The 14,245-nt window shown below is 42.8% G+C and overlaps 1 protein-coding gene across 1 annotated transcript in view; it reads left to right on the top strand.

Annotated features, from left to right (window-relative positions):
- EFHC2 (EF-hand domain containing 2) overlaps nucleotides 1-14,245 on the top strand; it is a 204,501-nt gene that overhangs the window by 23,663 nt on the left and 166,593 nt on the right. Inside the window, exon 2 of the mRNA XM_058714481.1 lies at nucleotides 1,722-1,906. Coding sequence (XP_058570464.1) covers nucleotides 1,722-1,906 — 185 coding nt within the window. The remainder of the gene's footprint in view (nucleotides 1-1,721; nucleotides 1,907-14,245) is intronic.

Here is a 14,245-nt window from a genome sequence, read left to right as displayed (position 1 = left end):
TCGAGCCCCACATTTTAGGCTCTGTGATGACAGCCCTCTCCTCTCTGTCCTTCCCCCACTCGTTCGTGCCTGTGTGTGCGTGCTCGTGCTTTCTCAAAAAATTGAAATGTTAAAAAAAAAATACCTGTTCAGATCCTCTGCCCATTTTTTCCCACTGTATCATTTGTCTTTGCGCTCTTGAGTTGTATGAGTTCTTCGTATATTTTTGGACATTAACCCCTCATCAGGTAGGAGATTTGCAGATATCTTCTTCTGTTCACCAACGCATCATGCTTTTGCAAACAGCCGTTGCCCTGGCTGTATACAATCCTGGCAAAATGTTAAAGCTCAAGCAGCAAATTCGGGATAATGGTTACCTCTGGACAGGGAGGCAGGAGCGTGAGAGAGGGCTTCATTGTGCTCTGAAATTTTTCTTTAAATTCAGGGCTGTGGATGGATGTTCGTTATATGATACGCTATCTGCTACAATAAATACTTACATTTGTTTATTTTGTAAAATATTTTGAGAGCGAGCGAGAGAGCGCACACGCACGAGTTGGGGAGGGGCAGAGTGAGAGGGAGAGAGAGAATCCCAAGCAGGCTTCACGCTGATGGGGCTCAATCCCACGACCATGGGATCACACTCTGAGCTGATATTAAGAGTCAGGCGCTTAACCAACTGAGCCACCCAGGCGCCTCTGTTTACATTCATTTGTTATGTGTATTCATTTATTATTTATATTTAGCTCCTTGTGCACAGGGGCAAAGGATATTTGGGAATGGATTTCTTAGGCCAGAGGGCATATAGACTTTTCACATTCCTAGGTATTGCCGGACCTCTCCCCAGAGGGATTATCTCCTTTACTTTCTTACTAGCAGGTGCATGCGAGTTGATGTTGGCCCCCATCTTTGCCAACCCTTGGTAGTATCGTCCAGGCCTTTCTCTCTCTGCCCAGGTCGCCAGAAAAGACGGGAGGGCAGTGAGGGAAAAGGACAGCGAGGTTTTAAAATTAGGATGACAGTGGCAGCTCTGAAGAATTTCCACTTATGTTTGTTTTAATGAGGAAACACTTTTATTTTCTGCGTTGGTGAAAATAACTTCTGTGGGAAAACCATTGCGTTTTTACTCTGAAGTGGAAGACTTTTTTTCTTCCCTGTTTGCATTCTTAGCAAATAAGTGGAATAGACCAATTAGCAAACTAATGTTCTAAATGTTCCTTTGCAGTCAGTTATTTTTAACTGTTTTAAACAGCATGGAGCATTGGGTTTATTCCTCTTGCTTTTCAAAGTTTCGAATTTGCTAAAATGAACTGAAAATGTGACCCAACTTTCTGGGTAAGGATTGATCAGAATTTTTTTTTTTGCCACTCGAATATGCATTTTGTAATGGGCAAAGTAAGCTATGGGAGATGTGGTTTACCTTTTAAAACAGCTAAGACACGGGATACCCGGATGGCTCAGTCGGTTGTGCGTACGACTCTTGATTTCAGCTCAGGTCATGATCTCACAGTCGTGGGATTGAGCCCCACGTCGGGCTCCACACTGGGCGAAGAGCCCCCTTAAGATTCTCTCTCTCCCTCCCTTTCTCTCTCTCTCTCTCTCTCTCTCTCTCTCTCTCTGCCCCTCCCCCTCCTCCCCCCCCCCCCCCGGGTCAAAAATTAAAAAAACAAAAGCAAGAAAACAAGACAAGACGTAAAGAGTAACGTCAGCCATTTTATGTTGTCCTTTGCGTTCACAGGTAGAAAAGAAGAAGTTCCACAAATCTCAACATTGGGGCTTTTGCAACAATGTTAGGATGCTGGTGAGTGAAGATAAACCTGGAATAGGTGGAGAACTGCTTCCTGGGCAAAAGATGAAGCCTAAATACAGTGACTTTCCTAAAGGAGTGGGAAGCATCGTGCCATCCTGGATAGCTTTTGATAAGCAGGTGAGTCACCTGACATTGGGAGCCACTCAACCTTAAACGGTTACACTTAGGAAATAATAGGTACTGAGAAAATGGGAGTCCTTAATGTAAATGTTAAGGCTAGTTCTTTTGAAAGGACACATTCAAGAACAAAAGTACCCTTGGGGCGCCTGGGGGGCCTGGTCGTTAAGCGTCTGGCTCTTGGTTTCTGCTCAGGTCATCATCTCTCGCTCCATGAGTTCGAGTCGCACATCTGCCTGCTTGGGATTCTCTCCCTCCTTCCGTCTCTTTCCCTCTCTCAAAATAAGTAAACTTTAAAATAAAGGATAAAAGTACCCTAAACAAACAAAAGTTATCCCTGCTTCTCTTTCTGTTCACCTTTCTTGCCTAATGCTTATCAGCTTTCCTGTCCTCTCCTCTCTGTCCCTCTGTGGCCACTTAGAGTCTGGTCAGAGTGTCACTTTGGCTTAGTGAGTTGCCAGTAACTAAGTCATTTTGTTTGATTTGAAATGTGCCATCAAATAGCCACAGAAAGATGTCTTCTCTTTTCTGCATATTAATTATGGTTCCCCCTCCCTGAGAACCAAAGGGGGACATGGCAAGAATTCTAGAAATGAAGGAAAAAGGTGCCCTTATTAGATAAGAATCTGAACTTTTTAATGTGTATGTTTGTGCACATAACACACACACACATAATGGCGTATTGATCACTGATCGAGGCAATCCATTTGAATATCTTAAAAGGGACGAGGATCAAGGGGCGGCGGCGGTGGGGGGCAAGGAACACAAGGTGACCAGTTATTTCCCATAAGGCAGCGGAATGGATATGTTGTGTTTATCACACAACCCTGTGTCATGGCCTCCTGTTCTGTTCTCCAAAAAGGGACCCGTTATTAGATTATTTAGGGTCCTGTAATTAAAAAATAATTCAGGACTAGATAAAGAATTCAGACCTTAATATGCTTAGTTTACCGGGTGGTTTTTTAGCAGCCTTAGCATGGATTAGTTGGCAGTTCTTTGATTCCAATTAAAATGTCTTCAAATTTGGTAAAAAGTGACATATTCTGTGTCATCTGTGTTAGAGTTGATCAATTAGAGCACATATTTTTTTTTTTTTGAAGCCCAGTTCTGACACTTAACGGAGATCTAACAGACTGCAGGGGAGGCTTCTTTCCGGGGAAACCATCTCTGCTTTGAACATGAACCATTATTTCTCTCTTTCTCTCTCTCTCTTTAAATGTTTTAAAAAATTATTTTCCGTCCCTGGCCCAGTGCAGGACGCAGAGTTCAGAAGCAATTTCTGGGCTAGCTTCCCAGGATGGATCATGCATGGTTCCCTGTTATTATCGATCTCCTAGGTGTTTGCACATCATCATTCTGGAATATTTCATTTGCGAGGGACAAAGAAAAATTTCTTTTTTTTTTACTTCTTGTGTCAAAAAGAGGGTATTGACAGTAGTTTAATCCACTACTGAATAAGTAATGTTGTAGGTGGCAATATATTAAACTGTTCTCTTGCACTGAAAGTAGAGAATTCATTTTATTTCATGTTTTTCTCAATATTTAACATGTGCCTTTCAAACCTATTTTGCAGCCCTTTAATTACTTATAAAATTATGTAGAATATTTCATGAAGTTGGAATAATTTTAGCTTCAAACTACTTGAGAAAATGAAGAGCTTGCTCATTTTAGCCTAACTAAATGCAACATAATTCTTTCAGTTATTTTGTTGGTCAACTTCAATTAAATATTCATTGAGCTTTAAATGAGACACGAAGACTATGAAATATTTACGTGCTCTGATGAGATTGTGAAGTACAGACTGGCTCCTGGTTAATACCCAGAGCAAATTATAAAGCGCTTTCCACATTCGTGGTCCAACAAAACAAGTCAACACCTGTTAATCATTTTTCTTAAAAATGAGACATTTTTCACTCGTCGCCAGTTTTTCTCCTAGCTTTTAATCATTGCAGTTTATCTAGGGTTACATTCTCAAACCGCAGAAAGTAGAAATCAAGGCAGTTCTTGGAAAGTGTATTGAAATCTAATGTATTTTTAAGTGTATTTCTTTCAAGGGAGACACGGACGGTGCGAGCTGGGGAGGGGTAGAGAGAAAGGGAGAGAGAGAGAACCCCCAAGCAGGCTCCACGCTGTCAGCACAGAGCCCGATGGGGGCTCAGACTCACGAACAGTGACATCGTGACCTGAACCGAAGTCAAGAGTCAGACGCCTCACCGACTGAGCCACCCAGGCGCCCCTCGATATCTCATATTTGTAATAGATGCCCCTGGCACCCACCCGCCCAGATCCACGTGTTGCGTGTTGCTCTTGGCCGAGGAGCATTGGCATCAGTACCCGGAGAAACCTGGACAGTTGCACTGGCCCCTTCACCACAAGAGGAGGCAACAGATGACTGATGATTCATCAAGGGCAAAAAGATGAGCTGCTTCGGGGCGCCTAGGGGGATCAGTCGGTTGAGCATCCGACTTTGGCTTAGGTCATGATCTCAACAGCTGTGTGCGTTCGAGCCCCAGGTCGGGCTCTCTGCTGTCGGTGCAGAGCCCGCTTCAGATCCTCTGTCCCCCCCTTCTCTGCCCCGCCCCGCTGCGTGCTCCCAAAAAACAAACAGATGCTCAAAAACAAGACAAAAGCGAGCCTCTTCGAGGCCGGACAAGTCCGTAGTGTGGATTTAGGCCCCTGCCCCCTTGTGCGTCAGGCCAAGGCTAAACTTTACATGAGATTGCACTCTTGCTTGGCTCATTTCCCTTCCCTTGGGTGCTCCTCTCACTCTTCAGACGTGTCTCCTAAGAGTGTGCCCATAATAAATCACATGGGCCTAACTCCCTGTTTCAGGCCCTGCTTCTGCAGAGCCCAGCCGAAGACAACATTCTGGGTTTTATCTGTGCTGCGGGCTCCGAGCTGTCAGCACAGAGCATGACGCGGGCCTCAAACTCGGGAACGGGGAGATCATGACCTGAGCTGAAGTCGGACGGTTAACTGGTTAACCGACTGAGCCACCCAGGCGCCCCACTCTCCCCTTCATTCTTATGGAGGGAGCACCAGTTTTCTCCTGGCTGGAGATGTGCCCACTGCAGAGTGTTCAGCTGCCCCAGGCTTCTTGAAGCCAGGGCTGGCCGGGCGACTCGCTTCTGGCCAGCGATGGATGGGATGAAGATTTATTGGGGAGGGCTCCTGGGAAAGTTATTTTTCTAATTAAAAGAGGCCCAGTGGATCTGTTTTTCCTGCTCTGTGTCCTACCTTTGTTTTCCTGTGTGGAACTAGGACGTAATTCTTCAGCCATCTTGTGAGCACAGCAGGTATTAAAGGAGCCTAGCGCCCTGCAGCACCCGGGCTGCCTCTTTCTGGACTTCTTTTGTCGGATGTTCTCAACCCAGGGAGGCCTCTGCAAATGTGTGGAGATGTTTTGGGTTGTTGAGGCAAGGGGGGCCCTTGCCTCGGGTGCAGAATTCAAAGAGCACCCCAGACCTCAGGAATCAAGAGAGATAATATTTTAATGAACCGTCTTAAGGAAGCAGAATTAACGCCCACATTCACGATGAACAAAATAGCAATATTTTATATAAAGACCGGCTCAGTAACTGCCATGCTGTAATACCGATTCCATCTTTCTTTAACATTTCGGCATTCTGATGTTTGGTTTCTCATGGAATTCTTGCATTCCTTTGGATGTTTTAAATCGCCTTGCCCTTGGGCAGTCCGTGGTCCAGAGGTGCTGCTGCTTTTAAGTAGCTGGGGGCCAGCTGTGTATTTTACATCCTGCAGTATGGGGAGGGCAGTCCCAGGCTGGGGACGAGAATGGTCTTCCTAACACGCCAGTCGGGCTGCCACTGAGAAACACAGTCCTACTTGCCAGAACCCCCTGGCGTTTGTTGGCGGGATTTATGCAAATGGCCAGAACAGTTTTGTGTGATACTGCGCCCGTGCCTCCCCGCCCCGCCCCCAAAGACTAGCTATTTCACTGAATTCGTTTAAATTCAAGCAAGCACATATTCACCCACGCCAATTAGTGCCAGTCGTTATCCCAGCACCTCCGCGAGGAAGAAGCAGACGTGGATGATTGCTCCCTATAGATGAGGAGTCATTTGTAAGAAGCAGGCAGGGACCAGGGTTCTGAGACCGTGTGTTGGAGGCACTGGAACTAACTACCTGTGTGACCGTGGCTTCGTCACCTCACCTCCGAGTCTCCGTTACCTTGACTGGAATGAGAGCCTGGGCTGGCTGATTACTTTTTCTTTTTCTTTTTTTAAAAAGTTTATTTATTTTGAGACAGAGCAAGCAGGGAAGGGGCAGAGAGAGAGAGAGAGAGAGACAGACAGACAGACAGACAGACTCCCAAGCAGGCTCTACACAATCAGCACAGAGCCCGATGCAGGGCTGCAGCTCACAGACTGTGAGATCATGACCTGAGCTGAAATCAAGAATCGGACCCTCAACCAACTGAGCCATCCAGGCGCCACTGACTGACTCATTTCTAAAGTCCTTTAACCTCTGGCGGTCCAAGCTCAAGAATTTTTAGGCTTAGTGTGTGACATGTCGTCTGTGACTCAAGGTAGCTTCTGCTTGTTCATCTAGAACTGAGCCCACATCCTGGATCTCCTGGCCTGGGGTTCTTTCTAATGGCACCAGGTGCCTACGTTACTAATTGAAGTTTAGCATTTAGTAGTTGACGATGTGTTGCCGTTGTTCTTGTATATGATCGGCCCTTAGTTGCTTTTATAAAAAGTCAGACTAGTTAGAAATACTCCAATGACTGAATGTTTTTAGGACTTTTGTCTGGGTGTTAAGTGCCATTTGTCTCAACTCTACAATTATGCCCTCATTTCTTTTTCTTTGGCAGTGGCTCCTAGTTAGCCTAATTGGTTCGCTATTTTGCAAATGACTCTATTATAGTAAGTGGCAGGATAAAGGTTGATCCTATGGGGATGCATGCATTTCAAAATATTATTTCATTTTTTCCAGCTCTTGTAAACATAATCATTATAATCAGAAGTGCGGGCCACAGAATTAGAATTTTAATAGCTTTGCATTCATGGACATGGGGTTTGTGGTACGCTGAGTATGTGGTACCGTGTGAATCTTTACACTTTGAACAATATAAAAATAAATATTTAAAACACGATCTCTGTAGCGCCTTGATTTTTTTTTAAAGATTTAAAAATTTTTACTTTTTTATTGACGTGTAGTTGACCTATGATTTGTTGGTTTCAGGTTTACAACATAGCGATTCACCAATTATATATATTAGGAAGTGATCACCGTGGTAAATCTAGCTACCATCTGTCACCATACAGAGTTGTTACGATATTCTTAACTATGCTGTAGATTACATCCCGGTGTCTTATTTATTTTATAACTGTATTTCTGTATTTTAATCCCCTTCTGTATTTTGCCCATCCCTCTACCCACCCCCTCCCCTCTGGTAACCACCATATTATTCTTTGTATCTATGAGTCTATTTCTGTTTTGTATTGTTTGTTCATTTGTTTTATTTTTTAGATTCCACATAGAAATGAAGCCCTACAGTATTTGCCTCTGATTTATTTCACTTAGCATAATGCCTTTTGGTCCATCCATGTTGTTGCCAATGGTAAGATCTCATTCTCTTTAAATTTTTTTTTTTTTCAACGTTTTTTATTTATTTTTGGGACAGAGAGAGACATAGCATGAACGGGGGAGGGGCAGAGAGAGAGGGAGACACAGAATCGGAAACAGGCTCCAGGCTCTGAGCCATCAGCCCAGAGCCTGACGCGGGGCTCGAACTCACAGACCGCGAGATCGTGACCTGGCTGAAGTCGGACGCTCAACCGACTGCGCCACCCAGGCGCCCCAGATCTCATTCTCTTTTATGGTTGAATAATAAATATTCCATCATATATATATATATATATGTATATATATATATATATACACACATACACACTCACATATACACGCACATATACACGCACATACATACACATATACACACATATACACATATATATACACATATACACATATATATACACATATGTGTATATACATACACATATATACACATATATATGTATATATACATACATATATACACACATATACACACACACATACACACATATACACACATACACACATAGACACACACACACAGACACACACACACACACACCACTTCTTTAACCATTCATCCATTGGTAGACACTCATGTTGCTTCCATTTCTTGACTGTTGTAAATAATGCCGCAGTGCAGTGAACATAAGGGTGTGTATATCTTCTCAAATTAGTGTTTTCTTCAGATTAATACGCAGAAGTGGAATTGCTGGATCATATGGTAGCTCCAATTTTTAATTTTGTGAGACCCCTCCACACTGATTTTCATAGTGGCACCATTTCGCATTCCCACCAACAGTGCATGAGGGTTCCCTTTTCTCCACATGCTCACCAACCCTTGTTATTTCTGATCTTTTTGATAATAGCCATTCTGACAGGTGTAAAGTGATATCTCATTGTGGTTGTGATTTGCGTTTCCCTGATGATTGGTTATGTGAAGTTCTTTGCATCTGTCTGTTGGTCATCTACACATCTTCTTTGGAGAAGTCTGTTCATGTCCGCTGCCCATTTTTTCGTTGGATTGTTTTTTTGATACTGAGTTATGTGAGTCTTTCATATACTTTGGATGCTAACCCCTTATCAGTTATATTATTTGCAAATACCTTCTCCCATTCAGTAGGGTGCCTTTTTGTTTTGTTGATGGTTTCCCTCACTGTGCAAAAGCTTTTTACTTTTATGTGGTTCTGTTTGTTTAGTTTTGCTTTTGTGGCCTTTGCCTGAGGAAACCCAGACTGATGTCTAAGAGCTTATTGCCTGTGTTTTCTTCTAGGAGTTTATGGTTTCTGGTCTTGCATTTAAGTCTTTAATCAACCTTGAGTTTATTTTCGTAAATGGTATAAGAAACTGGTTCAGTTTCTTTCTTTCTTTTTTTTTTTTTTTTTTTTTTCATGTAGTTGTCCAGCTTTCCCACCACCATTTGTGGAAGAGATCATCTGTTTCCCATTGGATATTCTTGCCTCCTTTGTTGAATATTAATTGACTATAAGCGTGGGTCTTAGTCACGTGGGTTTGTTTTTGGACTCTATTCCACTGATCTATGTGTCTGTTTTTGTGCCCGTACCTTACTGTGTTTTGATTACTACAGCTTTGTAGAATAGTTTGAAATCATGGAGCATGATACCTCCAGCTTTGTTATTCTTTCTAAAGACTGCTTTGGCTATTCAGGATCTTGTGTGGTTCCATATGTATTTTAGGATTATTCTAGTTTTGTGAAAAATGCACCATTGGCATTTTGAAAGGGATTGTATTGAATCTGTAGATTGCTTTGGGTGGTATGGACATTTTAACAATGTTACTTCTTCCAATCCATGACCATGGTATGTCTTTCCATTTATTTGTGTCATCTTGATTTTCTTTCATCAGGGTCCTAGTTTTCAGAGTTTACCTCCTAAGTTAAATTTATTCCTAAGTATTTTTTTCAGTTTTTCAATTAAGTTTTTAATTTCAATTCCAGTATAGTAACACATAGTGTCATATTCGTTTCAGGTGTACAATATAGTGACTCAGTTCTATACATTACTCAGTGCTCATCACAACAAGTGTGCTCTTAATCACCTTCACCTGTTTCACCCATCCCCCACCCACCTCCCCGCTGCTAACCATCAGTTTGTTCCCTATAGTTAAGCGTAAACTTTGTCTCTCCCTCTTTTCTCCTTTGCTCATTTGTTTCGTTTCTTAAATTCCACATATGAGTGAAATCATGCGTTATTTGTCTTTATCTGACTGACTTCTTAACAAAGTACTCTGGCTCCACCCATGTCATTGCAGGCATTTTTTTTTTTTTTTGGATGTGATTATAAGTGGGATCATTTCCTTCATTTCTCTTTCTGACAGTTCATTATTAGGGCATAGAATGCAACAGATTTCCGTCTGCTGATTTTGTATCTTGCACCTTTACTGGACTTATTTATTCTAATAGTTTGTTTTTGGTGAAATCTGTAGAGTTTTCTGTGTAAAGCATCCTGTGATCTGTAAATAGCAGTTGTAATTCTTCCTTTCCAACTTGGATGCCCTTTATTTCTTTTTCTTGCCCCATTGCTCCGGCTAGGATTTCCAAAAATGTGTTGCAGAGAGGAGGGGGGAGTGAGCATGCTTGTGCTGCTACTGATCGTAGAGGAAAAGCTTTCAGCATTTTACCATTGACTATGATGTTACCTATGGGTTTGTCATATGTAGCCGATAATGTGGCGTATTATGTTGATTGATTTGTGATACTGAATCATCCTTACATCCCTGGACTAAATCCCACTTGAACTTAGTGTATGATCCTTTTATGTATTGTTGAATTTGGTTTGCTGATGTTTTGTCAAAGTTTTGCATTTACGTTTATCAGGGATTCTGGCCTGTAATTTTCTTTTCCTGGGGTGTCTTTGGTTTTGGTGTCAGGGGAATGTCAGTCTCACGGAATGAGTTGGGGAGGGTTTCTTCTTTCATTTTTTTGCAATAGTTTGAGAAGGATATTAGGTATTAATTCTTCTTTAAATGTTTGGTAGAATTAACCTGTGAGGCCATGTGGTCCTGGACTTTTGTTTGTGGGAGGTTTTTTGTTTTGTTTTGTTTTGTTTCTTATTTAATTTCATTACTAGTGATGGGTCTGTTCAGATTTTCTATTACTTCCTGTTTCAGTCTTAGAAGATTATATGTTTTAGGAATTTATCTGTTTCTTCTAGCTTGTCCCATTTGTTGGCATACAATTGTTTGTAATAGTCTCTTATGATTTTTTGTATTTCTGTGGTATATTGCTCTTTTATTTCTTTTATTTATCCCCTCTTTCTTTTTTTCTTGATGAGTCTGGCTAAAGGTTTATCAATTCTGTTTATTTTTTCAACAAATCAGCTCATAGTTTCATTCATCTTTTCTGTTGTTCTTTTTAGTCTCTATTTCATTTTTTTCAGCTCTGATCTTTATTATTTCCTTCTTTCTACTAACTTTGTCTCCTTCCACTTTCTTTGCCTTCTGTTAATCATTGTTTCAAAGTCTACTTTGGGGGCGCCTGGGTGGCTCAGTCGGTTAAGCATCCGACTCTTGGTGTCAACTCAGTTCAGGAACTCACGGTTCCTGAATTTGAGCCTTGCATCCTGCTGTGCGCTGAGAGTGCAGAGCCTGCTTGGGATTCTCTCTCTCTCTCTCTCTCTGCTCTCCCCCTCCCTCCACTCTGTCTCTCTCTCAAAATAAATATATAAAATTTAAAAAAGTATTTTGTCTGATGTAAGTATTGTTACCCCAGCTTTCTTTATGTTTCCATTTGCATGGAATATCTTTTTCCATCCCTTTACTTTTTTTAAATTGTTTATTCTAGAGAGAGAGAGAGACTCTAGAGAGAGAAAGAGAAATGACTCTCGTCCATTACTTTCTTCTTCTTTTACTCTCTTCTCTTGTGGTTTGGTGACTTTCCTTACTGTTATGTTTGAATTCCTTTCTCTTTATTTTTTGCATGTCTATTATAGGTATTTCGTTTGTGGTTACCATGAGGTTCATATATAAAATGTATATAACGGTCTATTTTATTTTTAAATGTTTTTATTTTTAAATGTTTTTATTTATTTTTGAGAGAGAGGGAGCCAGAGCATGAGTGGGGGAGGGGCAGAGAGAGAGGGAGACAGAATCCGAAGCAGGCTCCAGGCTCTGAGCTGTCGGCACAGAGCCCGATGTGGGGCTTGAACTCAAAAACTGTGAGATCCTAACCTGAGCCGAAGTCGGATGCCCAGCCGACTGAGCCATTCAGACACCCCTGTAACTGTCTATTGTAAGTTGATGGTGAATAAGTTTAAGCATCTTCCAAAGTCACTGTATTTTTGTCCCCCCCCCCCACCATGTTTTGTACTTCTGATATCATATTTTATATTCTATTGTTTTGTGACTCGCTTGACTAATTATTGTAGGTTTAGATGATTTTACTACTTTTGTCTTTTAACCTTCATACTAGCTTTGTAGTTGGTCGATCTGCTATATTTATATGTTTACCTTAACCAGTGATATTTTGTTCTTTCATAATTTTCTTATTTCTAGTTATGGCCCTATACTTTTTTTTTTTAACGTTTATTTATTTTTGAGACAGAGAGAGACAGAGCATGAACGGGGGAGGGGCAGAGAGAGAGGGAGACACAGAATCGGAAGCAGGCTCCAGGCTCTGAGCCATCAGCCCAGAGCCCGACGCGGGGCTCGAACTCACAGACCGTGAGATCGTGACCTGAGCTGAAGTCAGACGCTTAACCGACTGAGCCACCCAGGCGCCCCATATACTTTCTATTTAAAGAAGTTCCTTTAACGTTTCTTGTAAGACTGGTTTGGTGTTGATAAATTCCTTTAGCTTTTTCTTGTCCAGGAAACTCCTCATCTCCTTCAAGTCTAAGTGATAACCTTGCTGAGTAGAGTATTCTTAATTTTTTTTTTATTTTTTTTATTTTTTTTCAACGTTTTTTTTTTTTATTTATTTTTGGGACAGAGAGAGACAGAGCATGAACGGGGGAGGGGCAGAGAGAGAGGGAGACACAGAATCGGAAACAGGCTCCAGGCTCCGAGCCATCAGCCCAGAGCCTGACGCGGGGCTCGAACTCACGGACCGCGAGATCGTGACCTGGCTGAAGTCGGACGCTTAACCGACTGCGCCACCCAGGCGCCCCTCTTAATTTTTTTTTTTAACATTTTATTTATTTTTGAGACAGAGAGAGACAGAGCATGAACGGGGGAGGGGCAGAGAGAGAGGGAGACACAGAATCAGAAGCGGGCTCCAGGCTCCGAGCCATCAGCCCAGAGCCCGACGCGGGGCTCGAACTCATGGACTGCGAGATCGTGACCTGAGCCGAAGTCGGACGCTTAACCGACTGAGGCACCCAGGCGCCCCTGAGTAGAGTATTCTTAATTGTAAATATTTTCCTCTCAGCAATTTGAATATATCATGCCACTCCCTTCTTCCCTGTACAGTTTCTTCTGAAAAATCAGTTGATAGTCTTATGGGGGTTCCGTTGTGCGTAACTTGTTTCCTCTCGTGTTTTTAAGATTCTCACTTTATTGGGGCGCCTGGGTGGCTCGGTCGGTTGGGCATCTGACTCCGGCTCAGGTCATGGTCTCGCGGTCCGTGAGTTCGGGCCCCGCCGTTGGGCTCTGTGCCGACAGCTCGGAGCCTGGAGCCTGCTTCGGATTCTGTGTCTCCCTGTCTCTCTCTGCCCCTCCCCCGTTCATGCTCTGTCTCTCTCTGTCCCAAAAATAAAATTAAAAAATGATGAAAAAAAAAAATTAAAAAAAAAAAAAAAAGATAAATGTTAAAAAGTAAAATTAAAAAACAAATGTTCTCACTTGAACTTTATTCGCACATTGATTATAATGTGTCTTGATGTGGATCTCTTTGGGTTCATCTTGTTTAGGACTCTGTGCTTTCTGGACTTGGATATCTATTTTCTTTGCCAGGTTAGAGAAATTTGCAGCCATTATTTCTTCAGATAGGATTTTCGTCCCTTTCTTTCTCTTTTCTCCTTCTGAGACCCCTATAATGCTAATGTTAGCACACTTGATGTTGTCCCAGAGGTCTTTTAAACTGTCCTCATTGAAGGTAATTAATTAATGTGCTGTTCTGATCGGGTGATTTTTAAAAATTTATTTATTCACTTTGAGATAGAAAGAGCAAGCTGGAGAGGGGTGGAGAGAGGGAGAGAGAGAGAATACCAAGCAGGTTCCACACTGCCTGCGCGGATCCTGATGCGGGGCTCAGACTCCCGAACGTGAGATCATGACCCGAGCTGAAATCTAGAGGCTTAACCCACTGAGCCACCCAGGCGCCCATGACTGGGTGGTTTCTACTACTCTGCCTTCCAAATTGCTGATCCCTTCTTCTGCAATCTCTAATCTGCTGTTGATTCTGTTTGGCAGTGTATCTGTGTGCTTTGTGCACCCTCTTGCTGTGGCTGGGTTGTGACTGTTGGGGACTTGCTGGGCCATGGGGCTGGCTATGAGGTCCAGCTGGGACAGCCACCCTGGAGGGCACTAGTGGGTGGGGCAGGCCCCCCCCCCCCGAGGTTCCACAGCCTGCCACCTGTAGGCTGGGTGTGGTGGGACGGGGAACAGGTTGGGAGGAACATTGGTGTTGGCCGAGTACATCCAACCAGGGTGACAGGGTGGGGAGCCACTTGGGTTGGGCTCCCAGCTAGGGCAGGCGAGTCGGATAGGGTGAGTCTACGGTCGAATGTGGTGCCAGCACAGTAGATGGAGAGGTTAAAAAAAAAAAAAAAGGCACCTGCCAGTGCCTGGCCTGCT

Source organism: Neofelis nebulosa, chromosome X, assembly GCF_028018385.1.
Source record: "Neofelis nebulosa isolate mNeoNeb1 chromosome X, mNeoNeb1.pri, whole genome shotgun sequence".
Classification (NCBI taxonomy): domain Eukaryota; kingdom Metazoa; phylum Chordata; class Mammalia; order Carnivora; family Felidae; genus Neofelis; species Neofelis nebulosa.
Note: the sequence above shows the minus strand (reverse complement) of the source record. Positions and strands in the feature narration are given on the sequence as shown.